The 26,061-nt window shown below is 46.2% G+C and overlaps 1 protein-coding gene across 5 annotated transcripts in view; it reads right to left on the bottom strand.

Annotated features, from left to right (window-relative positions):
• MYOCD (myocardin) overlaps positions 1-26,061 on the bottom strand; it is an 89,299-nt gene that overhangs the window by 51,553 nt on the left and 11,685 nt on the right. For 3 of the 5 annotated variants that reach the window (XM_066364905.1, XM_066364906.1, XM_066364907.1), the window contains exon 2: positions 6,341-6,406. In XM_066364905.1, coding sequence (XP_066221002.1) covers positions 6,341-6,406 — 66 coding nt within the window. Of the gene's footprint in view, positions 1-1,498; positions 1,545-6,340; positions 6,407-10,740; positions 10,781-26,061 lie in introns of those variants that run through there. The other 2 variants (XM_066364908.1, XM_066364909.1) reach the window with 2 other exon arrangements.

The raw sequence follows: 26,061 nt of genomic DNA, 5'->3' as shown, positions 1-26,061 counted from the left end.
GCTGATTCCTGGGCCCGAACCCCAGACCGACAGCATCCAAAGCTCCAGAGGTGTGGGCCCTCCAGGGGAAGCTGAGCCCCGGTGTGAGAACTGCTTTTCCAGAAGTCTACGGGCCAGTGGGCTCCGCTCTAGGGCCCTTGGGAGTTCAACAAGGAAGCCATGGTTTCCAGGAGTGAATTTCAGTGTCTCAAAAAGCTGACGGGCGAGGGTATGTGTGCCCTGGAGAAGGGGAAAAGTCTGCTTAGGCACACGGGACTGTCACTTTTCACTGCCACTGCCTAGATGCATAATGACCTGGTTCCATTAGTACTGGTCGTCCTCACTGGTTGGTGAGCTTAGTTAATCAAAGACAGACATAGGCCTTAATAATTCATATAGGTAAGGTTCTTTGGGAAGAAGACAAAACTATGAAAACATTCATTCTATGGCAGGGATCAGTCTAATTAAAGAAGTGTTGGCTGACTGGACCTTGGGGAGCCATCTGTTAGGCTCTGCTCTTGCTCCGCCATCTCTCTCTGGCACACCCTGGAAGCGAGCCGACAAGCCCTCCTGAGCTCTCGGTCTCCCGCCTATAAAATGGGTTTCGGAAAGCTGGACCTCGCTGTGCCTCACTCGTACAGACCAATGAGATCGGGGGTATTTTCCTGCCCAGCAGATGGCTCAGCTGTGTGGCTGTCACCGTGCCATGCAGAAGTGGTCACACTTGGGAAATTCCATTCTGTCCTGGGGTTGGTAATCCGTCATCAATTCGGGAACCAAAGGACCGTCTTAGGAGGGAGAGGGAGGGTCTTCCCAAGGTAGCTCTTTGATACTTAAAACCTGGCTTGAGCCCTTGGAGAAGGGGATGCAACATCTGGGAACATTTCAGAATTTCTCCTCGCAAAGAAGGCTACAAAGACACAAATTCAAAGGAGGCCAAGGTCGTCAAACTTTTTATAAAAACCGCCCACTTTTGCAGTGCTAGTCAACCTGGTCCCTACCGCCCACTAGTGGGCGGTCCAGCTTTCATGGTGGGCCAATCGCAGCGCTGTTTGGTTGCGCAGTAGGGACCAGGTTGACCAACACTGCAAAAGTGGGCGGTTTTTATAAAAAGTTTGAAGACCACTGTAGGAGTAAGAAACCAGAATGTGGAAGGAAAAGGGGAGAGGGGAGAAGGGGACTAGGGAATTTGGAATTGTTGACTTCAGTGGGTTTGCCACGGAAACCCACCGGGTGCCTTGTTCTATCTCTGAATTGGAGGCGTTAGGAAGGAGGGAAGAGGCAGACAGATGAAAACCCTTGTGCCGTGTTCTGCTCAAACAGCCAGCAGGGTGTGTGGTAGGGACGGTGCTGTAGGAGAAGCCAAGTCAGATGGATGCACGGGAGAAGAAAGAAAAGAAAGGCTCTGCCCGGTCAACGTCTCAAAACTATCACGAAGCTGCACGTGGTGTGGGTGCAGGAGCTGCCCCCGCCATTCTTCTCGCTATGCAGGAGGGGGGCACAGAGTTCGGGGATTTACCGGGGCTTTGCAGTAGGGAAGTGGGTGGCCGCTGGCTTGGCTTAGTCTGCAAAACAAATAGAGGCGGCAGCGTTCACAGACAGCTCTTCGCAGCTTCGCAGTCCCTGACGCAGGCGACCGGACCGGACCGTGGAACCCAGCGGCCCAGGCATTTCTGTCCTGGCCAGCAGCGGCTTTCTGGAAGTCTCTGTGGAGGGGGCGGAGCCACAGCCTCCCTGGACCCCGCCTCCTCCGCAGTGCATTGCAGTGCTCTAATCTCGTCCCCTGTGGGCAGGACAGTGAACTAACTGTTCTCTCGCCCTTGGATTCCTCTAGATGAGCCCCCACTTTTATCATTGTATCTCCGTGAGAGATAGAAAGAAAAAGTCATTTATTTCCTTCGATCTTCCCAGATCCCCACCCCCATGGCAGTGATGTAACATTGTCCAGTATTGTTCCTGAGGACCAGTTAGGTAAGGGGCCCCCACTAGACCGCAAGCGCTTCAAAACAGAATTTGTGTCTGACTCCTCTGTGCTCCCCTGGGCCTCCCTTGGGGCAGAGAGTCAGTATGTTTACTACATCGCGGTGTGACCATTCACGGTCTCTGATCCACAGAGCTGGTCCGCCTTCTGCACCAAGCTTTCCGAAGTGCTTGGAATAAAATTGTGATGCTTCAGATTCTGCCCTGTACAGCCATGCCCGAGAGCACGCATGGCGGGTGAGACCCTTTGTTCCTACGAGGAATGATGGGCAGATCCGTGGGTCTGCAAGGAGAGGAGGCGAGCTCTGTCTCCCACACAGCCACGAGAAGAGAGAACCTGGATGTCCTCTGCAAGGGGGAGGGGGGCAGGGAAGCCCTCCCCTGTGAGTTCTGGTTGGCGGTGACAACACAGGCAATTTGAAATCCCTGTTTTGAGATTCACGAGATCAGAGTTTGGAAATAAGTCCAAACAATGCATTCTTAAATATGCCTACGTGGCCCTCAATTGACTGCAAGAACATGACTTCACGAAGGTGTTAAGGACCATTTAGATTAAAGTGCGGATTTCACAGCGGATATCCTACATGTAAAAGCAGTCATAGAACCTGGGGGAGGTCCGTGCGCGCGGCTCGAGACCCCTCCCACTCTGTTTCAAGTTATTGTAGGAGTTCAGTGCTGGCCTCAGAGCCCCGCCCTCCTTGTCTAAAGGTCAAGGAACAGGCCTTTAAACCGCATTCAGAGCACCCACCGGGGAAAATCCTAAACCGGTAATGCGTCCAGGTAAGAAACAAGTAACCGCCTAGTGACGTGGTTACAGGGGAACATGTGAAGTCGTTTGTCCCTGGTGGCTGTGAACTCCTGGCTACTCTTTGGCAAACCCACAACCTGCAGGGTGCACGGCCAGGGACAAGGAAGGAATGAAACCCCCTTGGACTAGCTGCACTGGTCAGCTGAAAACTACGCGTGGAAGGGGTCCCTGGAGTCAGCCAGGGGAGAGACCTGACGATCGAACCGTCAGTTTGGCATGCAGTGGAAGTGAGGGCTGCCACGTGGCTGGGTCAGTGACATTCTGTCATGCTCTCTCGGTCACCGTGAGGCACAGAGTAAGGTGTAGAACCTGAAGCCACCTCAAAGACTATCAGTTTGTGGTTGTCATTCCTATCGATGCAACTGAATTTGTGTGTGTGTGGCCACAAAATGCATTGTAGTAGAAACTCAAGTGCTTTTAAAGTTCCCATGATTCTTTTGGATATTCAAGAAGAGAGCCCCAGGTGGGTGGGAATTGGAAGACACAGGTTCAGGCCCCAGCTCCTGCTCCAATGCCCGCTAGGAGGACATACACCTTGTCACCTCGTGTAAAAGTCAAGACTAATTCTGCCGAAGGGTAGCAGGCGTGTCTGCTGACCAGCTAGACACAGCAGGGCTATACCAGGATAACAGAAGAACAGTTAACCATTCACTTGGCCATCAGCTTTCAATTTAGGCAATTTATAACATTTTGAAATTTTTTTTTGGGGGGGGGAGATTGCAAATAGTTCAAATTTTATCGAGAGAGGGTGATTTTTATTAATAATTTTATTTTGCCAGCACTTAAACTCTCACAATTCAGATTGGCAGCAATTGGAACCGTTTGGGGACTCGGCTTTGGGACATTTGGAAAATGTCTTCGGCCTCCTCAACCGCAGTTTATTAAAGTCCGTGGGGCGTGGACGAGGCCAGTGACTTTCCGACTCTGCTCTGCAGAGAACCGGCGCCCTGGGGATGGTACTTGGGGCCGTGGGGTGGGATGAGGGGGCTGAGGAAATGGGCAGAGGCCCCTCCCTTGTTTCAGCCAACACACACACACACACACACACACACACACACACACACACACACACACACTATACCTTCAACAATTAATAATAAAATTGGAAAGCACACAATGAGATGATCGCTCGGATTATCAACTTTTCTTCCCTCCAGCCTAACCCTCTGCCTTCCACCTTCTCTCTCTTATTCCGTTTCAACCAATCCAGATAAAAGAAGGAAGGAAGAAAGAGCCCTCTTGGGGACAGAACAGGTTCCACCTGGAATCTCACCCTTTCTCCTGACCCCTTGAATTTCCCCGAAAGACAGCCGTGCCCCCGGTCCGTGTCTGAGCTGCCTGGCACACCGTCCTGCGCCCTCTGCTTTGAACCGAGTTCGTGCCCTTAGGTGAGTAAACACACTGCAGGTATTATATCAGCCCGTACCTGTGATCCCTGACCGGGCTGAAGGGGCGGGCTTTCTCCTCCCTACCCACCATCTCTTGACAGGTGAAGGGATTCCTCCCTGGTCTGGCTTTCTGAGAACAGCTGTGTTGTCAAGCTTTTCCGGGCTGGTCCTGCAGGGGACTTGGTCATTGGCTGGGCCTGCTATGGCTCAGACATGTTCCCTGCGGAGAATCTACCCCTTTGGAAAGCTGCATTGGGGGCGGGGGGGGGGGGGGGTCTGAAGACTAAGGAAAACTGATGCTGTTGAATTAACCTTTATCATTTTGTTATATTAAAAAAAGAAAAAAAGTCATTTTCTTATACCTAGGACCCCCCCACCCCTGTCATTATCTCGATGCAATGAGCCACGGATACAATACTGTCAAGCCGTATTTCATTCGTTTGTATGCTATCTGATTCCGGAACTCCTGGAGAACAGTTTGACAAATGGACAATTGCTTTACCCAAGTGACGTAGAGCTGTTATTTTAATAATGGAACACAGGGTTAATTCCTATCTTATTGGGTGGTTTTAGTGGTTGCCAGAAGTTTAATCCTATTAACCTCAAAAAAAATAAATAAATGAAAAGTTTACTCTCATCCAAATGCAAGCTGCAAGATTCAGGCTCAGGGAATTGAAGCACATGGGTGGACCGTTAAATCTATTGCAAACAGCTGGAGGGGGCCTAACAGTCCTGGGTCTGCCCACTCCATTTGCCCTTCTAGAAGGACGACAAAGAAACCCCAGTGTGGGCACAGATTAGGTTAATACTATTCCAATCAGTGGCGCAGGGTGTAGAGACTGTGGTCTGTGGAAAGGGTCCCCAGGGGACCGCCCTTTCCTTCAGTCCTAGTGAACAACTCTTTCAGATAATGGTTAAGCAAATCAGATTTTATACATTTAGTGGCGGGGTTCCCAAAAAGACTGACCTCGTCAGCCCCCAGTGAAGCCGTCTGTCACTGAGTGGACCTGAAGTCTGCAAACCTTGGGTCTCTCCTCTGTCCTGAGCATGTCCCCAAGCAGTGTGACTCAAAGGAACGAGGCCACACACAGGCGTGCTATGCTGGTTTCTCGTCCTGTTATGCACATGTTATTTAAGCGGTTTTTAAATGACAGGGTGAGTTGTTTCTTTCGTGTTTAGCAAACTTCTAAAAAAAAAAAAAAAAGAGAGAGCTGTTCCCCTCTAAGCTCATCCGCTGTTGACTGTTGGCTGGGTTTAGCCATGAACCAAAAGCTCCTTTTGCAATACAAAGGCAAAGCCTGAAAAATTCTTAGTTCTCTTTTGGCTCTGAACACAGAATAATACTCAGAATGTTTAGATCTTAAATTATAGTGCTCTAATATTACCCCCTGCGGGACATTTTACCAAGGACACATTTCCACTTGTTTCCCACTAAACCCTGAAGGACTGGTCATAGCAGGGACCTGGATTTCTGCAAAAGTCATTATGAATCTTAATTTTTAAATTTTCTTGGGGGAGGGAGCTAGAAACTGTGATTGAAAAAGCTTGAACTGGGACTTCATCCATCCAGAAAACCTTTTTTTCTTCTTCTCTCTTTCTACAGAAAACCAAAAGTTAGCTTTAATTGCTAAACTGGTAAAAAAAAAAAAAATTCAAATATATCTTTTTAAAAAATATGCTAACCCTTCTTCTTTGATCCAAATTATGGCCGGTAAGTCAATATTCTACCATCTATGCTAGAACGGTGTTGCTACTCAGCAACCCAGAGGGAAAGCAGGGGACAAAGTTCAAGTCACTGTGGACGCGGAGCGTCCCAAAGGAGTGCAACCCAGGAGGCGAGAAGAAGATGAAGCGATGAATGAATGCTTCTGGAGAGAAGAGGGATTCTATCCCTTTTTGAAAGTAAGAAGCGTGAACGGTCAGTGTTGACCCTAAAACCAAACCCACCACACTGAAATGTTCGGGAGCCACCCACCCTGTGCGTGAGCGGTATCCGGGACACAGCCTCCCGGGTCTGACGTTTCTGGTGCTATGGAAGCTGTGAAGATGCACGGAGCTTAGACAAAATGACCTCGGAGGTGCCATCCAGCTCCCAAATCACACGCGGGCTCCACCCCCCACCCCCCACCCCCATAGTGTCCCAAACAAGGGAATCCGTCACTAAGGCGAAGACGCAGCTACTCACGTGGTAGGATGCCTCGGTTAGCCAGCTGTTCCTGCGTCCTTCTCTGTTGAAGTCGTAACTGCAAAACTTAGAAAAGGAAGGGTCAGTCTGTGAGTTTCGGCCCAACGTGGTCACAATCTCATATTTTCAGCACACTTTTTTTTTTTTGCATGGCTCTCCTCTCTCTCTCTCTCTCTCTCTCTCTCTCTCTTTTCCCCCTAGAACCGTTGTGAACAGTTTGTGTTAGGTACATTGTTATTCCTGTGTCAGACCTAGAGAAAAACACTGATGAGGGACACTGAGGGGGTGGCAGGATTTTTCAGTGAGTTAGTGATAAATGAGGAGGAGAATACTTGTCCCCTCTTTTAATGAATGTTATTTTCACAGCCCCCAGCTCCCTTCTTGTCCCCACGATACTGCTTGGAAGAAGATCAATCCACCCAATTCTTCTGGGAATGTTTGTATAATTTTAAGAGGGGAGACAGAGTCAAGAAAGCGTAGGCTTCGGAAGACTCATGTGGGTTTACATCCCATCTCTAAGCAACTTCCTAGGTGAGTAGCTCCAGGGAAGGCCGCCCTGACCTTCAGTTTGCTTGTTTGCAAGTAGGAACAGTGCCGACGTCGCAGCGTCGCTATCAAGTTTGAGAAAACACAGCGTATGCAGATAGTTCAGCAGAGTGATTGGGTCAAAGTAAGTCATGGATCAACGGTAGCATTACAAGACTTTGGCCATCTGTAAATTCTAAGAAGGGCTCCTGGTGTCACGCTTTGCACAGTCAATAGGTACTCTATGTAGAAACATTATAGAGGCCCTGGCCGGTTGGCTCAGCGGTAGAGCGTCGGCCTAGCGTGCGGAGGACCCGGGTTCGATTCCCGGCCAGGGCACACAGGAGAAGCGCCCATTTGCTTCTCCACCCCTCCGCCGCACTTTCCTCTCTGTCTCTCTCTTCCCCTCCCGCAGCCAAGGCTCCATTGGAGCAAAGATGGCCCGGGCGCTGGGGATGGCTCTGTGGCCTCTGCCTCAGGCGCTAGAGTGGCTCTGGTCGCAACATGGCGACGCCCAGGATGGGCAGAGCATCGCCCCCTGGTGGGCAGAGCGTCGCCCCTGGTGGGCGTGCCGGGTGGATCCCGGTCGGGCGCATGCGGGAGTCTGACTGTCTCTCCCTGTTTCCAGCTTCAGAAAAATGAAAGAAAAAAAAAAAAAAAAAGAAACATTATAGAAAAGCTTCCAGGAGGAAAAAAACACCTGACTGCTAAAGTAGCGCTAACTGCCATTCATTATGGGATCTGTGTCCTCTAGGGCAGTGGGCCCCAACCTTTTTTGGGCCACGGACCGGTTTAATGTCAGAAAATATTTTCACGGACCAGCCTTTAGGGTGAGACGGATAAATATATCACGTGACCGAGACAAGCGTCAAGAGTGAGTCTTAGACAGATGTAGCAGAAGGAATCTGGTTATTTTTAAATTTTTTAAAAATTTTATTTTATTTTTTTCAGAGACAGAGAGAGAGTCAGAGAGAGAGATAGAAAGGGACAGACAGGAACGGAGAGAGATGAGAAGCATCAATCATCAGTTTTTCGTTGCAACACCTTAGTTGTTCATTGATTGCTTTCTCATATGTGCCTTGACCGTGGGGGCTACAGCAGACCGAATGACCCCTTGCTCGAGCCAGCAACCTTAGGCGAGCTTTTTTTTTTTTTTTCTCAATCCAAATGAGCCCGCGCTCAAGCTGGCGACCTTGGGGTCTCGAACTTGGGTCCTCCGCATCCCAGTCCGACGCTCTATCCACTGCGCCACTGCCTGGTCAGGCCATTTTTTAAAAATAAAACATTGTTCAGACTTAAATATAAATAAAATGGAAATAATGTAAGTTATTTATTCCTTCTCTGTGGACCGGTACCAAATGGCCCACGGACCGGTACTGGTCCACGGCCCGGGGGTTGGGGACCACTGCTGTGGGGCCTCTTTTCTTTATGTTTATATAAGACCAATTATAAGTTTCCCTCTGTGAGCTACCTTCTATTAGTAGTGTTATGTCACAGGTATATTCCCATACTATTTAACACCCTTCAAAGCATATGATATTTTGTAGCTGCAGAGTACTTTATTTTTTGTTATTCTCTGTCAGTTATTGAACCAAATGGCCACTATTGGATATTTAGTTTGTTTTCAATAGTTTACTATGAGAAACATCGGTGGACATTCTTCGCAGTTACTGTTGGCCCACAGTCTTGACATTATTAAGGGTGCCCTCCGGGGAGGGGAGGTGCCCCGTTTGAAGTGTCCTGTGTGCAGGCTTGGGCTCAGAAGGCGAACAGCTCTCGCTCAGAAGGTGTTCTGATTCTCTCCTCACTAGTGAAGGGGCCGGCTGGCTGGCCACTGCCCCTGGCCCTTAGCTCCCATGCCCTGGACGCTGCCTCACTCCTCCTGTCCACTGCAGCTGGTGGCCTGGCTGCCGTTCGGTGCCCCACGCCTAAAGAGAGTGGCCGGGGAGCGAAGGTCATCCCGGCCCAGCGGCAGTTGTCCCTGGGAGGCGTCTTCTGCAGGTTTGGCCAGGCTCCGCTGCTGGAGGTGGGGCTGGAACGACCGCGTCCCTTTCTGTGGCGACTCCCCTGTCCACGGGAGAGCCCTGACCCCCCGGGCCGCAGGCCTGCGCTCGGGGAGGCGGCCTTTCTCCCGGGCTCGGCGGTCCCCAGCCACTGCCCGGCTTCCTTCCCTGCTGTCTTTCTGTGCTTCGCTGAGCAGCAACGGGCTCCCCGCGTTCAGCGTGCTGTGGTCACTCTGCTGTCCCCAGATCTGCTGGCCATCCTCCGGTGCGCCACCGTAGCTGAAAACTGAGCAGAGGCTGCCTTTCCGCCCACGCCTTCCCCCCACTCCTCGTTCTCGTCGCTGACTGATTCCAGGTGTCCACAGGGCTTTCCTCCCGGCACCGATGGAGAGTGCGTTCCTGGGGCCTTTTCCACGTCATCCAGACATGTTCTTTTATGCTTCTGACATCTGGGTGTCAGTCTTGGTTAGCTTCCAGAACCAAAGCTTCTCTTCTTAAAAATGGACGTTTGCCTTCTTCTGTCAGGGTTTTAAGCCGCGTGTTTGCACTGAAGTTGCCTCTTGACTCGAGGTTCTGGGCGCTGGGTCCTGACTCGCTAATCTGCCTGCACCTGCTATACTTGTTCAGGACTCCACCGTTTCCGTTGCTCCAGACGCAGGACAGGTTTTCATGTCTGGCTGAGAGAACCTATTTTCCTTTCTTATAAATGTTTCTTGACAGCTCCAGCCCACCACCTCCACCCCTGCTCCCCAAATGAACTTCAGGACCAGAATAGCAAGTTCCTCCACTACCCTAAGCACTACCTCTCCAAAAGAAGAGGGAAATGTTTCTTTCATATTTTATAAGCGTCAGTGTAAACTCTATTATAAATTCAGAGAAGCAGCCCTCTGCTTACCGATTATTAATGAATATTTAGAAACTTCTGGATCAACTATAGTGAAAGACCAGGAATAGGTTCCCTGCATGCAGCTGGGACCAGGACTGGGCACCCAGCTCAGGAATGGGAGTTAGAATAGCTTTACACACGGCTGGGCTGCAACCAGAACACGGCACCGGCTGGTCCCCAGGGGAGGAAGAATCTAGGTCTTTGAGAGTTTCCGGTTGAAGCAGGGGAGATGTCAGGATTGATGGGCATTATTGCATTTCTCTTACCACTTAGACAGCCACCTTTGCCACATGCCCAGACCTGGTGGGTGGAACCTTTTATTTTTAGAGAGAGAGAGAGAGAGAGAGAGAGAGAGACAGACAGACAGGCAGGAAGTGTGTGTGTGGGGAGAGATGAGAAGCATCAATTCATGGTTGCTTCAATTTAGTTGTTTATTGATTGCTTCTCATATGTGCCTTGACTGGGAGGTTCAAACTGAGCCAGTGACCTCTCTTGCTCAACCAGTGAACTTGAGCTCAAGCCAGTGACCTTGGGCTCAAGCCAGCAACCTTGGGCTTCAAACCAATGACCCTTGGGTTCAAGCCAGTGAACGAGGGGTCATATCAACGATCCCATGCTCAAGTTGGCAACCCTGTGCTCAAACCAATGAGCTTGCACCCTAGCCTGCAACCTCGGGGTTTTAAACCGGGGCCCTCAGCATGCCGGGTCAATGCTCTAGCCATTGAACCACCACTGGTCAGGCCGGGCAGAACTTTGTAAGATGCAGAAGGGAGGCAGCTTGATGAGTGGAAAGCACAGACTCAACTTTGACCCCACTAAGCTGGGTAACCTTAGTCAAGTCACCACACCTATGCGTCCTAGCCTTCTCATCCAGATAGAGTAGTAATATTAATATCAATCACAAATTATAATAATGATTTCACAGGGTTACTGGGATGAAGTTAATGAGTTAGCCACTTTCTCAACTACACAAAGCTATCAAATACCTTTCTGTTTTATGTATGAAAATGGTTGCTTCAGGAGAAAGCCCACCCGTTCAGTTCTGGTTAGAGAATCTGAAGAAGGAAAGGGAATGTTAAGTTGCCGTGGGAGCACCAATGTGTAACTTGAAAAGTCCCTGCTGCCTTAAATGTCAGCCAGGACAAGACATCCTGTCTCTGGAAGGAGGGAGTACGAATTGGGAAAGAAGGTTTTGTAGGACTCTTGTAGGAAGAGGCCACTGAGGACACAGGTGACACGGGCTGTAGAACGAGGCGGGGAAGGTGTAAGACAGAAGGAGGAGTGAATGGAAGAGGCTGACTCATTCACTCATTGAGATCACTTCTTTCCTCTTCTGGATTTCTTCTTTGATTTCTTCTTTCTGTCTCTCTGGCATTGATAAAACTGAGAAGTACCAGTCTCTGGGTCAAAAGTTCTTGTACAAATCAGCTCATGGAGGCCTCTCACAAACAATTCCCACAAAGACTGTGCATTATTATTATTCCATGTCACGGCTCAGGAGGCCCAGAGGGTGGAAGTCACTCATCCAAGGTCACAGAGTTAGAAGTGAGGGAAGCAAATTTCAAACCCCTGACGTTGGACTCTTCAAGTTTCGCCTCATGGGTGCAAATTTCAAGTGAAGCTATTTGGATGATAAAAGAGTAACCTTTGCCATGTTATACCTTGTGTTTGAAAGGCACCATTTGGGAGGGGAGTTAACTTCGTGAAGAATTAGGAGCCATTAGAACACGAGGAACATTTCATGCTACCTCCCTCGTAGGCAACTCAACGTTAGCAACCCTCAGCTCAGCATCACTGCCCTCAGTGTCTCCATAGCAACCGTCAGGCAGGGTACCATTCTCTTCCCCGCAGCTGGGTGACCGTTATTAACTGACATAGGTTACAGGCCCAGTTGAGTATCCGATTAGGAGGAGGATCCCGGATCCCAAATGCTCCCAGACTCTGACGACATCACACCAGAGTTGTTGCCATGGTTTCGGTGAGAGTATATTGCTTTTCTGAGGATTGCAAAACACTTTACGTTCCAAAAAACCCATGCTCGCTCGTTCCTGACAGAGTGGAAAATGTGTCTCCTTGGCTGAAATGTTCCTCTTGAGTCCAACCCAAAGATGACATTTTTAGGAAAGTTTGAGAAGAATCCTGTGGCTGTTACTGAGTCACGGTAGGGTAGAAATGGATCTTTTCTATTTAAAGAGTTCTGTGCTACTGTTTGAAAATGTCACATTGCTAGGGAACGGTGCAAATGGAAAACTTTCCGTTTGCCATCAACAAAGAAAGATCTTCACTGCATGTGAAACGATGGAATTGAAGAGATGCTGTGATACCTGCCTAACTAGAGTAACAGGTTGATGGGCATTTAATTTAAGATTATTGGTCTGAATACACTCTGTTCTCTAAAAAGGAGATCGCTCACCTAGAATATAGCACATGTCATTCTAGACCTCATTCTGCTACTGCACAGTTATTACTCTAGACAGGTCCCTGAATCTCTCTGGATCTCAGTTTCAATATAAACCCAAAGATTAGATTAGATTAGATTAGATTAGATTAGATTAGTAGAGTGGATTGATTAGATTAGATTAGATTGATTAGGTCAGTGTTTCCCCAATTCACCTGATGAGAATTACTTGGGTCCTGAAAAACAAAAACAAAAGCAAAAACATTTCTTTGACCCTTTTCCCAGAGACTATCGTCCAGTAAGTCTAGGGTCTATTGAAAAGATATTTTAACAAACATTCTAGGACATGTGGTGGAGGAAAATGTAGGTTTCAGAAATAGAAATAAGCAAGGATATTATGTGCAGAAATGAAACCACATTTTTATACTGTTTTGTGCCTTGCTTTTTTTTACTGGCAAAAGAATTTTCGTGTAGGTGTGTCCATGTAGACTCCCATTTCTAATGGCTGTCAAGTGTTTCATCATGGTCCAGTATCTTTTTAATGAACCCCGTTTTAATCTATATTTAGTTTCCTTCCTCCAGAAACGACGTATCATTTTGTACTGCTACTAGGACTGTGCTATTACACTATACCCTATTAACAGTAGATGATGCTATTGAAGAACAAAGCTTTGCCAATGGAATGAGTAATAATCATATCTCATTGTATGAATCAAACATGTTCCCACGGATTTATTGACTCTTGTTCTCTTTCCTTTTGTGAACTTCCTGATAACGTTCTTTGCAAATTTTTCCATTGAAATTTTTTTTTTTGTTGCTATAGATTTGGGAAAGCCATTTATATCTGAAACACACCCAGCAGTCATTTATGTTGTAAATTTCCCCTGAGTTTTAGTCTGCCATCTAATCTTGTTTGGGAGAATTCTTGGCATTTAACAGTATTATATGCAATCATTTAAGAACTCTTTTGTGATTTCTATCATTGGAGTATATTTAGAAAGATCTTCTCCATATCCAGATTTTATATCCACTTAAATATATTATTATATTTTTATGTTTTTAGTTTTTGCACTTGACTTTGCTGTTGCATCAGGAATTAAATTTTTATATAGTATTAGGAAAGACTTTAACTACCTTTTCAAATTCTTAACTAATTATTCTAACAATTTTTATATCAAATGGATCGTACATATCTACATATTTTAGATAATCCATATACTTTTAGATATCATGTCTGTCATAAGTATATACTTATAATACCTTGAATCTGTTTCTGCTTCTTCTTTATAGTCTGACCTAAATAATTTATTTTGTGTAGTGGCAGGCAGGCTGGGTTGATACTTGACTTAAATGTATACTTTGCAGGGGGTGGGAGTCTAATTTGGAATACCCTGAACCCACTCAGTTACACAATCCTCGTTCAGATTCCCCAATCCTGGCCTTCAAAATGATTTTCAAATAATTCCAAAGTTTCGAGGGACCAGAAGGTAGAAAGGAGCTTCTGCCCCTCAGAGGCGGCGTGTCGAACTGAGAGAGCAGTTTAATTTGCATACGTGCTGTGCGTCTGTGTGAACGTCTACATACAACATACAGTACAAACAGAAAGGGCCAGCTTCCTCTGGTGAAACCTGAGTCTGAGCCTGCTGCGAAGGTACTGAGCGTTTCCGGGAAAAGGGAGAAGACAAAAGAGAGAGCGAGGATGGGGGGAGAGGTAGAAAGAAGAAGTGAAGAAAAGGAAACTAGAAAAATGTTTAATTTCTTTATTGTGAGTATGTGTGTGTAGGTGTGTAAATATCCTCCTGCTACTCAACTGTTGTTGTTTTTTTCCCCCTACCAAATCCTTAATTTTTCTAAAGCAAATTCCCCTTAGCCTCATGTGGCCTGTTGTCTGTGCCGCCTACTTGCATTACCCTCTACAGTCTCTAAGAGTAGTCGTATTTCTCAAGGAACACCAGAATGCATGGTCTAAAAAGATGTATTTTTTTCCGCTGAACTACCAGTTAATGTGTTTTTAAACTTTACCAAGTCATAAAATAATTTATGTTTGTTATCCATGTAGTAAAACCATATGGGGTGGGGAGGGGGGGAAGAGAAGCAGTATATGTAAAACTCTAGAAAAATAGCCACTGATAAAGAAAATAAACGGTGTGTCCTCATAGTAACGAACCATGTATTCACCATCTACAGCAGGGGTCCCCAAACTTTTTACACAGGGGGCCAGTTCACCGTCCCTCAGACAGTTGGAGGGCCGGACTATAAAAAAAACTATGAACAAATCCCTATGCACACTGCACATATCTTATTTTAAAGTAAAAAAACAAAACAGGAAGAAATACAATATTTAAAATAACAAACAAGTAAATTTAAATCAACAAACTGACCAGTATTTCAATGGGAACTATGCTCCTCTCACTGACCACCTATGAAAGAGGTGCCCCTTCCAGAAGTGCAGCAGGGGCCAGATAAATGGCCTCAGGGGGCCGTATGTGGCCCGCGGGGCGTAGTTTGGGGACCCCTGATGTACAGAGTCATCTTCCTCTCTCTCCTCCAGTGTTCCACGAACTCTCGTCCCTCCAGGAATGGCTCCGCCGTGGTGATGTGGGGAGCTGAAAACAATTCCCCAAACTCTGCTAAGTGAACCTGAATGTCACCCTCTCACAACACTTCACAATAATGATACAAGGAGTGAGTCCCTCTGAGCTCCAGTCCCCGGACCCATGAAGGGAAGGAATAAGTTAGAATTAGGTACTTTCAAACATTCTAAAAAATTACTGGAAACATTTTTTTTTAAGCTGAACTATTACATGGAAGGAAAAAGTAACAGCAAAAGGGTGAGCGATAAAAGTAGAACCTCATAAAATGTCCAAGTTCCGTGGAGCAGAGTTTGAAGGTTGTTGGATTGGGTGGCCCCTAAATCCCTTCCAACTTAAAGATATATATATTTTTTTATTTAGGTATAAAAAAATAATCTTGCACTTCCCAGGAGATACTGTTTAAAACAGATAGGGTAATTTTATCCAGGAAAAAGAGCTGGCAGTGGGTTGTAGGGCCATTGAACTAACATGACTTCATTCTCCCAACTCATCTTGGTCCTTTGAACTCATCTTGATCCTTGTGAGTGAGTGAAGCCTCACGAGCACAGGAAAGTTTCCGATTCCAGCAGAAGACCAAGCACAGGGCCCTTAGCAACGGCGGCAGAAGGAAGCCTCCTGTAACATCAGCAGACAGTGCTGGGCTCTCACTTCTTTACAATGGACTCTCGTTCCCTGTTGGAACCTTCTATACTCCGTCTAGAAACCACCACTTGGTAACTCCCAGAGCTGTCATTTCTTCAGATCCACGATAATACTTGTATTCTCGTTGCTTTGTACTTTTCCCATGTTCTGCATACACAGTAGTAAGCCCTATATCTAAATGTAAATTTTTAGTAATTTAAATGTTGGATGATCAGATGCTAAATTTCAGAACTTCATAGAAAATCAAAGTAAGTTGTATTTAAAAAAAGATAATTTGCCTCCATTTCTGCTTTGCACCTAGGCGAAATACTTAGTAACTAGTGCTTAGAAATTCTCTCAAAGTTCTTTCTGACACACCATATCAACGGGGTGTCCCTTGAAAGTCACTATCAGTGGGTTGTCCCTTGAAAGTCACGTGAAGGTTTAGGAGACCGGGCCTTGTTTCTCTCACTAAATGGATATGTGACCTTGGTCAAGACAGTGCACATCTTCCGTTTCCTCTTTTGTAAATCAAGAAAGATGGACAATGATCCTAGAGGCTCCTGAAAGTGTGAACATTTCATGATACTTGGCTTCATTTTGGACCAGGGTCTGTCTTTATATGTCTCAAATTCAGGCCTCCAGGATTTTTCTTAGTCTGTAGAGTTTTCCCCATGAGATGACAATATTTCTTCTAAAGGTGCTTAGTGTTCTGTTCAAAATGCTACAGGAAAGATTGCAAAGCCATAGCCTACCAAGGGTTCTAAAAAGATAGTTGTGTAATGTAGGGTCCCAAAGTGACCCAGAGAGAAAATGTGAGCTAGACTACTTACTACGTTTATGAATGAATGTCACAGGACCCTTCAGAGGACTTAAGATCACCAGGCCAGTCTGGTGGTCCTGTATTTATCTACCCATTCAGCTGCTCAAAAAGCATTCAGCATTTCCTTATTATTTGCTGAGGTATCTCTAGGTAGTGAGGATGATACAAAGTAATTTAAGGCATGCATAGTCAAGTAGGGAAGAGACGACATACACATTTGAGTGAAAGTGTTAGCAACATACAATTAAAAACGCAGATACATAGAAGGAGGGCTGGACCTTTTAGTAGAAGAACACCTTTACATTTTCAAGTAAGAATCATACGAGTAAGATGACTGATAAAGGGCATAGTTTAACTCGATGCTGTCACCACCTGAAGTTTTAATCATTTTTTGAACAAGGGTCTTGAATTGTCATTTTTCATTGGGCCTCACAAATTATGTACTGTCCCCCTACTCCCCACCCCTGCCCCAGAATATTGCCTTGGTCAAAGAAAGAGATTTTACTGTGAAGGTATAAAAGATAATAGTAAAAAAGAGGGTGAGAATTCAATGACAAAAAGCCTCGAATGCTATACTGGAAAGTTTGGACTTTCTCCTGCAGAAAGAGCAGGGCGGTCCTGGCCGGTTGGCTCAGCGGTAGAGCGTTGGCCTGGCGAGTGGGGGACCCGGGTTCGATTCCCGGCCAGGGCACATAGGAGAAGCGCCCATTTGCTTCTCCACCCCCCACCCCCTCCTTCCTCTCTGTCTCTCTCTTCCCCTCCCGCAGCCAAGGCTCCATTGGAGCAAAGATGGCCCGGGCGCTGGGGATGGCTCCTTGGCTTCTGCCCCAGGCGCTAGAGTGGCTCTGGTCGCGGCAGAGCGACGCCCCGGAGGGGCAGAGCATTGCCCCCTGGTGGGCAGAGCGTCGCCCCTGGTGGGCATGCTGGGTGGATCCCGGTCAGGTGCATGTGGGAGTCTGTCTGACTGTCTCTCCCTGTTTCCAGCTTCAGAAAAAAAAAAAAAAAAGAAAAAAAAAACAGAAAGAAAGAGCAGGGCTAGCTTTGTTTTTGTGTGTATGTGTGGTTTTTTTTGTTTGTTTGTTTGTGTTTTTTTTTTAGCTACAGAGTAACTTGGTAACATTAAGCTTTCAGAATGACCAATCTCGTGCTCATCTGAATGGGGAAGACACTGCTGGTTTGAGGACTCTTATTGTGATCTGTGGGTAGGACAAGAAAGCCCACTTGAGAACAAAGAGGAGAGAGGGAAGATTTGAGAAAAAAAGTGTGAAAAATTTACTATGTCTTGATAATCAATGAACAAAAGAAAGGGAGAGAAAGAGAGAGAGGCAAGAACAGGTGAGTCAAATCTACATGACAATTTTTTAAACCGGACTTTTTGCAGAAATCAAAGTGAAACAACAAGTTAAAGTCCTGATACTATGATTATTCAAAGCAAAATTGGTAGAGCTGCCAAGAGCCTTAAAGGGAATGCTTTCATCTGGGAACTCGACAGTAAGGTGAACACACTAACGTCATTCATTCATCGACTATTGTCTGACCACCCACTATACTTGCAGGCACCGTATTAGACACGGAAGGTTCAGTTGTGAATAAAACTGGAGGAGGGTTCCGCCTAAGTAAATTTTGAAGTCTAGGGAGAGAGAGATGTTGAAGAGTCACTGCGGAAATGTCATGAAAAGAGTTACGTGGGGTTTGGGAATTAGAGAAACCCTTTCAGGTCCTTTCTCCCAGGATGCTTTATATCAAGATGCTGCTAAACCCACAATACTTATTTCGCTTCCTCACAGTCCCACCCAACAGCAGCCAGATTGACTTTCTTTTTATCTTTTTTTCCTTAAGTGAGAAGTGGAAAGGCAGAGCGACAGACTCCTGCATGTGCCCGACCGGGATCCACTTGGCAAGCCCACTAGGGGGCGATGCTATGCTCATCTGGAGCCCTTGCTTTGTTGCTCAGCAACCGAGCTATTTTAGTGCCTGAGGTAAGACCATAGAGCCATCGTTAGCCAAGGGAAAGAGAAAAAGAGAGAGAGAGTGAGAGAGAGAAAGAGAGAGAGAGAGAGAGAAGGGGGAGGGGTAAAGAAGCCTATGGTTGCTTCTCCTGTGTGCCCTGACCGGGAATCGAATCCAGAACTTCCACACACCAGTCCAACACTCTACCACTGAGCCAACCAGCCAGGGCCCGGGTTGACTTTCATGTAGACACCCTGACATAGAGACATTATTGCCTTCCAGTGTCCTGTCCAACACAGGCCATTAGGAAGCTGTTGGCCAATGGATGCGATCCTGGAGAGCAGAAAACAGGGCCATGATTGGAAGCTTCAGGTCCCTCCCAGAGCTGAAAACTGATGTTGTGGGACCCATATTTATAGCTCTAACTGCCATCGTCTCGCCCCAAGGGTGGCCCACCCACAGCACTCCTTTTTCTAGCAGGCATTATCTGAATCTGGGAGAAGCCACGCTTCCTATGAGCAGCGTAAGTCACTCGTGGGTCTGACGTGTTCTTCCGTGGGGTACCTGGGCAGGAAATCACCGGGTAAAGAGGAGACAGGGCCACCAGAGATAGAGAACTGGGGGAGTGCGGCCTGAGAGACCCTGCTGTCCAGGCTGCTTCTGCCCCGATCCTGGCCCCATTTCCCAACAAGGCCGAGAACCGGGAATTATTTTTGCACGCAGCGCGGACGCCTGAGAACACTCTGCCCCTTGCCTTCTGAGTCCAGGTACCAATAATAACTGCTCTCTGGCCAGCCACTGCCCTGTGCGCTGATGCCTTAGCCAAGTGGGCGCAGTGACCAAGAACGACACGGGCCCGACCGTCTACCCATCTACGGTTGGGAGCGTCCGGAGAAGAAGAGACGGAAACAATGATCAGCTCACGGAGGAAGCCCTCCGCGGTCTGGAGGCGGAAGGAGCGAAAGGGGGCTGGCCTGGCCGGTGTGGCCCTCACAGAGGAGCAGGCGCCCCCGGGAGAGGCCGGGACCAGGCACACGCTGTTCTCTCTGAATCCTAACACGCGTTCTGACGCTGCTCCCTTTAGAAAGGTTGAGAAACATTCATCCAGGCTGGCTTCTTGCTCCGGGCATTTGGAGGTCAGAACAGAGGAGAACACTCAAATCCAAGAGAGCTCTAACTCTGCAACTTTGCAAACATTACAGGGAACTAGTAATGGAGTAGATTCAGCAGAGGATCACATCGGAGATGTGGAAGATAAAGAAGAAACACCTAATCAGAAAAGCAAAAGGCAAAAAGAATAAAAAGAAACGAGGATGGTTGAAGTAGCTTCTGGAACAACTTTAAGCGCATCAACATTCGCATCAAGGGATGCTAGAAAGAGAAGAATGACAGCAAGGCATTGAAAAACCTATGTGAAAAAAATAATGACAAAAACTTCTCTAACCTAGTGAAGAAAGTAGACATACAAGTCCAGGAAGCACAAGTCTCAGAACTACCACAACGTGGCTTCGATGACCGAGACTCGGGCGCGGTCTGAAGTTGTTTTAGGTAGAGGTCTGTTCACACAAACACTGGGAAGCTTGGCTTTCCCTAAGCACCGCACTCTCAGTGTGTCAAAATATTTGAAGAAGAGTAATTCGTGCCTCAGAAAGAATTCTCTCTCACTCACGACACTGCCAGTTTTGTTGTGAGCCAACGGCTTTTATGTCACAGGATTTCAAGACGCTAGAAGAAGAGGACCACGCACGGACCTCAAGTGGGGATGCCCAGGGGCGTACCGTGTCACTAAGGGGCAGAACTCACAGTCTGCACGCTCCCGGAAGGGACAGGCTGAGACCGTCAGAGACTGTCAGAGAGCTCCCGCCAGCTCTGGTCAATTCGGGTGCCTGTGAGAAGCAGTACAGGGGGGTAGTCGCTGAAAACACGGACTGTGAAGTGAGGGGCTCGTGAGTTCAAGTCCCAACGTTTCTGTTCATGAATCGTGACATTTCTTTAACGGCGAGGCGCTTTGGTGTCTTCACTCAGGAAGGGAGGGGGACAAGAGTGCCTCCCTGTGGGATTGTTGTGAGGGTTAAATGAGTCACACATGCTTAGAGCGCGCCCAGCAACACATAATTCTTGGGGTGCAGTGAATCTCCCCCAAACCTCTGTCTGGGTTGGAAGGACAGACCAGCAGCAGGCCGCCCTGTCATCAGAGCTGCCCGTGAGGAGAGCTGTTCAGCGGCAGGAACTTTTTCTTCCATCACAAACAGGTCCCCGAAGTCCAGAACAGAAACTCGGCAACTGACATAAACAATTTCAAACAATAATATCAGAAGACAAATCGCTCCATTTGGGCATCAAGATTCCTCTCGGAGGCTTTCCCCGCTTGTTTATGTGGTCCGTGGCCCAGAGCCACGAGCGAATTAAGCAGACAGCGTGCGCACGCCCGGAGGTGGTGGGAGGGGCCCGCGGGGAAGGGACCTGCCATCTGACCTGCTTTCCTTGAAAGCTGTTGCTGGAGGAGATTCCTTGAGAAATGGACCTTATGACGTGTGTGTTCCTCCTGGTGTCCTGCTGCTCACTGAGAGGGGTCCGAGATCTGAGGCCAGGAGATCCAGGCTCCAGCCCTGATTTGCTCTGTGTGCTTGCGTGCGCGCACCTGCCCAGTGAATTTCAGCAGGTCATTAACCCTTTTTGAACCTTGGTTATTCATCCCTCTAAGCCAGGTGTCATTATAAAATGCCGTTATATACCCAAGTAGGCAATTGCTGACATCAAACTAAAGCTCCTTCCGCAGGCATAAGTTACTACACGCATATTAATGAAGTTAATGTAGGTACCCGATGGATAACTGGGTGAGAATTTGAAACAGATGAGTTATTAGAACTTGGAACAAAGGGTATAGTTTGCGAGGGCAAGGAAAAGAAATCATTCTCAAATTAAAAGGAAAATTTTTTTTCCACGTCCCCGTAGTCTTTGTCTATATATTTACTTCTTTTTGGGAGTCTAAGCTAAGCCTGTGGTGTGCGATGCTTAGCAATTTAGAGCACATATTGCCTTGTCTGATTATAAAATAAATGCAGGTTTATGATACAAAATTTGGAAAATGGGCAAAAGTTACAGGCTGGAAAGCGAAATTATTAGCCATTAAAATCTGTAGGGACAGCCAACACCTGCTAATACTTTGCCTTTTTTCTCCCAACTCACAAATATACTATTCACAAAACTTAAGGGATATTTTCAAAATGAATATGAAGCTCTAAAATATCTCCTCATTTTTGTGAGCAGTGTATGTACATGCATATAGAAATGCCTGCTCCACAATTTATCAAGAATTTGGACTGTAGGATACATGCAACCTTGCAAACATTACAGGGAACTAGTAATGGAGTAGATTCAGCAGAGGATCACATCAGAGATGTGGAAGATAAGAAGAAACACCTAATCAGAAAAGCAAAAGGCAAAAAGAATAAAAAGAAACGAGGATGGTTGAAGTAGCTTCTGGAACAACTTTAAGCGAGTCAACATTCGCATCAGAGGGATGCTAGAAAGAGAAGAATGACAACAAGGCATTGAAAAACCTATATGAAAAAAATAATGACACAAACTTCACTAACCTAATGAAAGAAATAGACATACAAGTCCAGGAAGCACAGAGAGTCCCAAACAAGATGAACCCCAAGAGGCCCACAACAAGACACATCGCAATGAAAATGCCAAAGGTTAAAGACAAAGAGACAATCTTAAAAGCAGCCAGAGAAAAGCAATTAATTACCGACAGGGGAGCTCCCATAAGACTGTCAGCTGAGTTCTCAACAGAAACGTTGCAGGCCAGAAGAGAGTGACATAAAATATTCAAAGTGATGAAAAGCAAGAACCTACAACCACAGGCTACCCAGAAAAACTGTCCTTTATAATCAAAGAACATATAAAAGAGCTTCCCAGACAAGAAATAGCTAAAGAAGTTCACCAGCAGCAAAGTCGTAGTACAAGAATTGTTAAAAGGAAGAAGAACAAAAACTAAAAAATATGAATAATAAAATGGATATAAATGCATATCTATCAACAATTACTTTAAATGCAAATGGATTAAATGCTTCAATCAGAAGATACACGGTGGTTGCATGGATAACAAAATAAGACCCTTACCTATTGGGGCTGACAAGAGACTCACTTCAGATCAAAAGACACGCACAGACTGAGAGCACAGAGAGGAAGGTAGGCATTTCATGAAAATGGAAACAAACAGCCAAACAAAAAAAAAAGCTGTGGTAGCCATATTTATACCAGACAAAAGAGACTTTGGAACGAAGGCTATAACGAAAGACACAGGAGGACCCAGCAATTCCACTTCTGGGTATTTACCCAAAGAAACTCAAAACACTAAATCAAAAAGACATGTACATCCCTACATCGCTTGCGGCGTTATTTACAATGACCAAGATATGGAAGCAACCTAAGTGCCCATCAATAGGGAAACAGATAAAGAAGAAATGGTGCATATATACAATGGACTACGACCCAGCCATAAAGGGGAATAAAATCTTTCCATTTGCAACAACATGCGTGATCCCAGAGGGTACGGCGCTGAGTGAAGTGGGTCCGACAGAGAAAGAAAAATGCCATACGATTTCATTTATGTGCGCAACCCCCCAAAAACAAAATAAAAGAACATGCCCTGGGCGGTTGGTTCAGTGGTAGAGCGTCGGCCTGGCGTGCGGAGGTCCCGGGTTCGATTCCTGGCTAGGGCACACAGGAGAGGTGCCCATCTGCTTCTCTACCCCTCCCCCTCTCCTTCCTCTCTGTCTCTCTCTTCCCCTCCCGCAGCCAAGGCTCCATTGGAACAAAGTTGGCCCGGGCGCTGAGGATGGCTCCTTGGCCTCTGCCCCAGGTGCTAGAGTGGCTCTGGTCACGACAGAGCAACTCCCGGGATGGGCAGAACATCTCCCCCTGGTGGGCGTGCCGGGTGGATCCCGGTCGGGTGCATGCGGGAGTCTGTCTGACTGCCTCCCCGTTTCCAGCTTCAGAAAAATACAAAAAAAAAAAAAAATTAAAAATAAATAAATAAAAGAACAGGACAGAAACAGACTCAGAGATACACAGAGAACATTTTGATGGTTGCCAGATGGGAGGGGGCTTGGGGGGTTGGGTGAAATAGGTGAAGGGATTCAGAAGTACAAACTGACCGTCTACAGAACAGTCACAGGGATGTACAGTACAGCACACGGGATGTGGTCAATAATAGTCTAGTAACTGTGTATGGTGTCGGATGGGTACTGGACGTATTGGGGTGATCACTTAGTAAGTTATATAAATGTCTAATCGCTGGGTGGTACACTTGAAGCTAATATAATATTGTAGGTCAACTGTAATTAAAAATTTACATATATTGTAAAAAACAAATGAAAAATAAGAAGTGTTACAGTTTAGCAAGCTGCTCCATTAGCTGTCTGATCCCCAAACTTTGTTTCCTCCGGGGAAACCTTGCCCCTTCGTTTTAGTTTTCGACAGAACTAAGGGTATGGGATTCAGGTTTCTTAATGGGGTCTCAAAAACAGCCACGAGCTCTGCTGACCCTTACAGCCATTGGCAACCTTGCAAGGGTCCCAGACAAAGCCTGGAGCTCTCTTTAGAGACACTGAAAAATGACAACTCCCCTCTCTGGGGGGGATGAAAATAGAAAAATTTCTTTCCTCAAAAATTTTTTTTGAAAGGAAGAGAATAAGTGATGACATGAAGACGCATCACTTTATTGAGTACAGCGTCAATTCTATAACAATAATCACTACACTCATCACGCAAACACAGCCTGGGGTAAAAAGGAAATCAGATGAACTAGCAGCAAACCTTAAGAGCTAATCAACCAGAAACTGGTTGTTGCTAATTTAGAAACATATGACATTTCATAATAACATTGAAATTATTTAAAAACCTTATAAACTAGCATTCTAAAGCACATTGCTACAAATGCTGATATAATAAGTAATATATGATTATATTAACCTGTGCATTAAATTGCTACCATTGTGGAGTACATTAAAGCACATCCCTGCCCTGTCAGACACTTTTTATATGCTTTTTCTCCTAAAGCGTCACCAAATCTTCCTGGAGAGGTACTTTTCTTCTCACATTTACTAGTAGAGAAGCAGAGGTTCGAGAGCTTTGGAGGATACACTCAAGGTCATACAACCGGGAATGGTGGAGCCAGGATTTGAACCTAGACTGCAGCCTAGATCACTATATATACATTTAAAGTTTCCAACATAACTATTATTACGGGGCTGTGGGCTCTCAGTCTCAGCTGAGGACCGAGTTTCTCAGGTGTAGCTTGACTAGAAGCAAGCCTTCGGATTGCTAAACTAGCAGGGTGTCCCGCCCGCTCCAGATTTAGCAGTTCCTCAGATAAGGTGTCTTTCATCCCCTGTGACTTCCTGACAAAAATAAACAGGCAAATGATGCTCACTGTTAATTGGCTTATTATCAAAGTTACTTCTGTTTATTCTAGAAGGTAATGGGAGACACTGAATAATCAAACGAACAATAAAGAAATATGAAAAGAATATAAGAGAAATGAAAAATTACAAATAATCTCACGATCACCAAGAGATAATCACTTTGTAATGTGTCCTTCTAGGTTTTTCTGTTTTAACACTTTTGGTATGTTTTGACCCTTAACTTGTTGAGATTAAAATATTTTAACTTTAAAAGTACTTTCTTTTTCCTTCCTTCCTTCCTTCCTTCCTTCCTTCCTTCCTTCCTTCCTTCCTTCCTTCCTTCCTTCCTTCCTCCCTCCCTCCCTCCCTCCCTCCTTCCTCCCCTCCCTCCCTCCCTCCCTTCTTTCCTTCCTTCCTTCCTTCCTTCCTTCCTTCCTTCCTTCCTTCCTTCCTTCCTTCCTTCCTTCCTCCCTCCCTCCCTCCCTCCCTCCCTCCTTCCCTCCTTCCTCCCCTCCCTCCCTCCCTCCCTTCTTTCCTTCCTTCCTTCCTTCCTTCCTTCCTTCCTTCCTTCCTTCCTCCCTCCCTCCCTCCCTCTCTTTCCTTCCTTCCTTTCTTTCCTTCTTTCTGTCTTTTTACTGCCTTAGGGTCAAGATATGAGGCTGATATTTAGAAATTATTGTCATTTCTTTGTGTGTGTGTTGGAAAGGGTAGTAAATTTAAAATCGTCTTCTAATATTCTATATCATGTAAAAAGTTTAAAATATATAATCAAGTAACTTTAGTATTCATATTTCCTAAGTCCTCATTTAAAATTTTGTCTATTTGTTTAGACTTACAGATGTATATTTTTAACTACTTTTTCTTTTTCCTTTTTTTTTTTTTTTTTTTTTTTAGGTGAGAGAAAGGGAGACAGTGAGGCAGACTCCCACATGCACCCTGACTGGGATCCACGTGGCAACCCCATCGCAGCCTAATGCTCAAATACCAAGCTATTTTTAGCACCTGAGTCTGAGAGCTCAGACCATCCAAGTTATACTCAAGGCCTGAGACCATGCTGAACCAATCAAGCCCCTGGATGTGAGAGGGGATGAGGGGAGAGAGAAGAGAAGAAAAGCAGATGGTTGCTTCTCTTGTGTACTCTGACCAGGAATCGAACCTGGGATGTCCATACTCTAGGCTGATGCTCTACCCACTGAACCACCGGCCAGGGTTGGTATCTTGCTCTTTTAATGTGCATTTTCTTCTTTAAAAGTGTTTTTTTCCATTGATTTGAGAGAGAAAGAAAGAGCAGCACCAACTCGTTCCACTTAGTTGTGCAGTCATTGGTTGTATCTCATATGCACCCTGACCAGGGATCAAACCTGACACCTTGGTGCACTGGGACGATGCTCCATCCACTGAGCCACCCAGCTAGGGCCTCCATTTCCTTGAATGTTAATGGATTGAGTGTATTCCATGGGCTCATTGACTATTTTCCCTTCTTAAGTTACATTTCTTTTAGGTTG

This window comes from Saccopteryx leptura, chromosome 2, assembly GCF_036850995.1.
Source record: "Saccopteryx leptura isolate mSacLep1 chromosome 2, mSacLep1_pri_phased_curated, whole genome shotgun sequence".
Taxonomy (NCBI): domain Eukaryota; kingdom Metazoa; phylum Chordata; class Mammalia; order Chiroptera; family Emballonuridae; genus Saccopteryx; species Saccopteryx leptura.
This window is presented reverse-complemented; position numbering and strand designations above follow the sequence as displayed.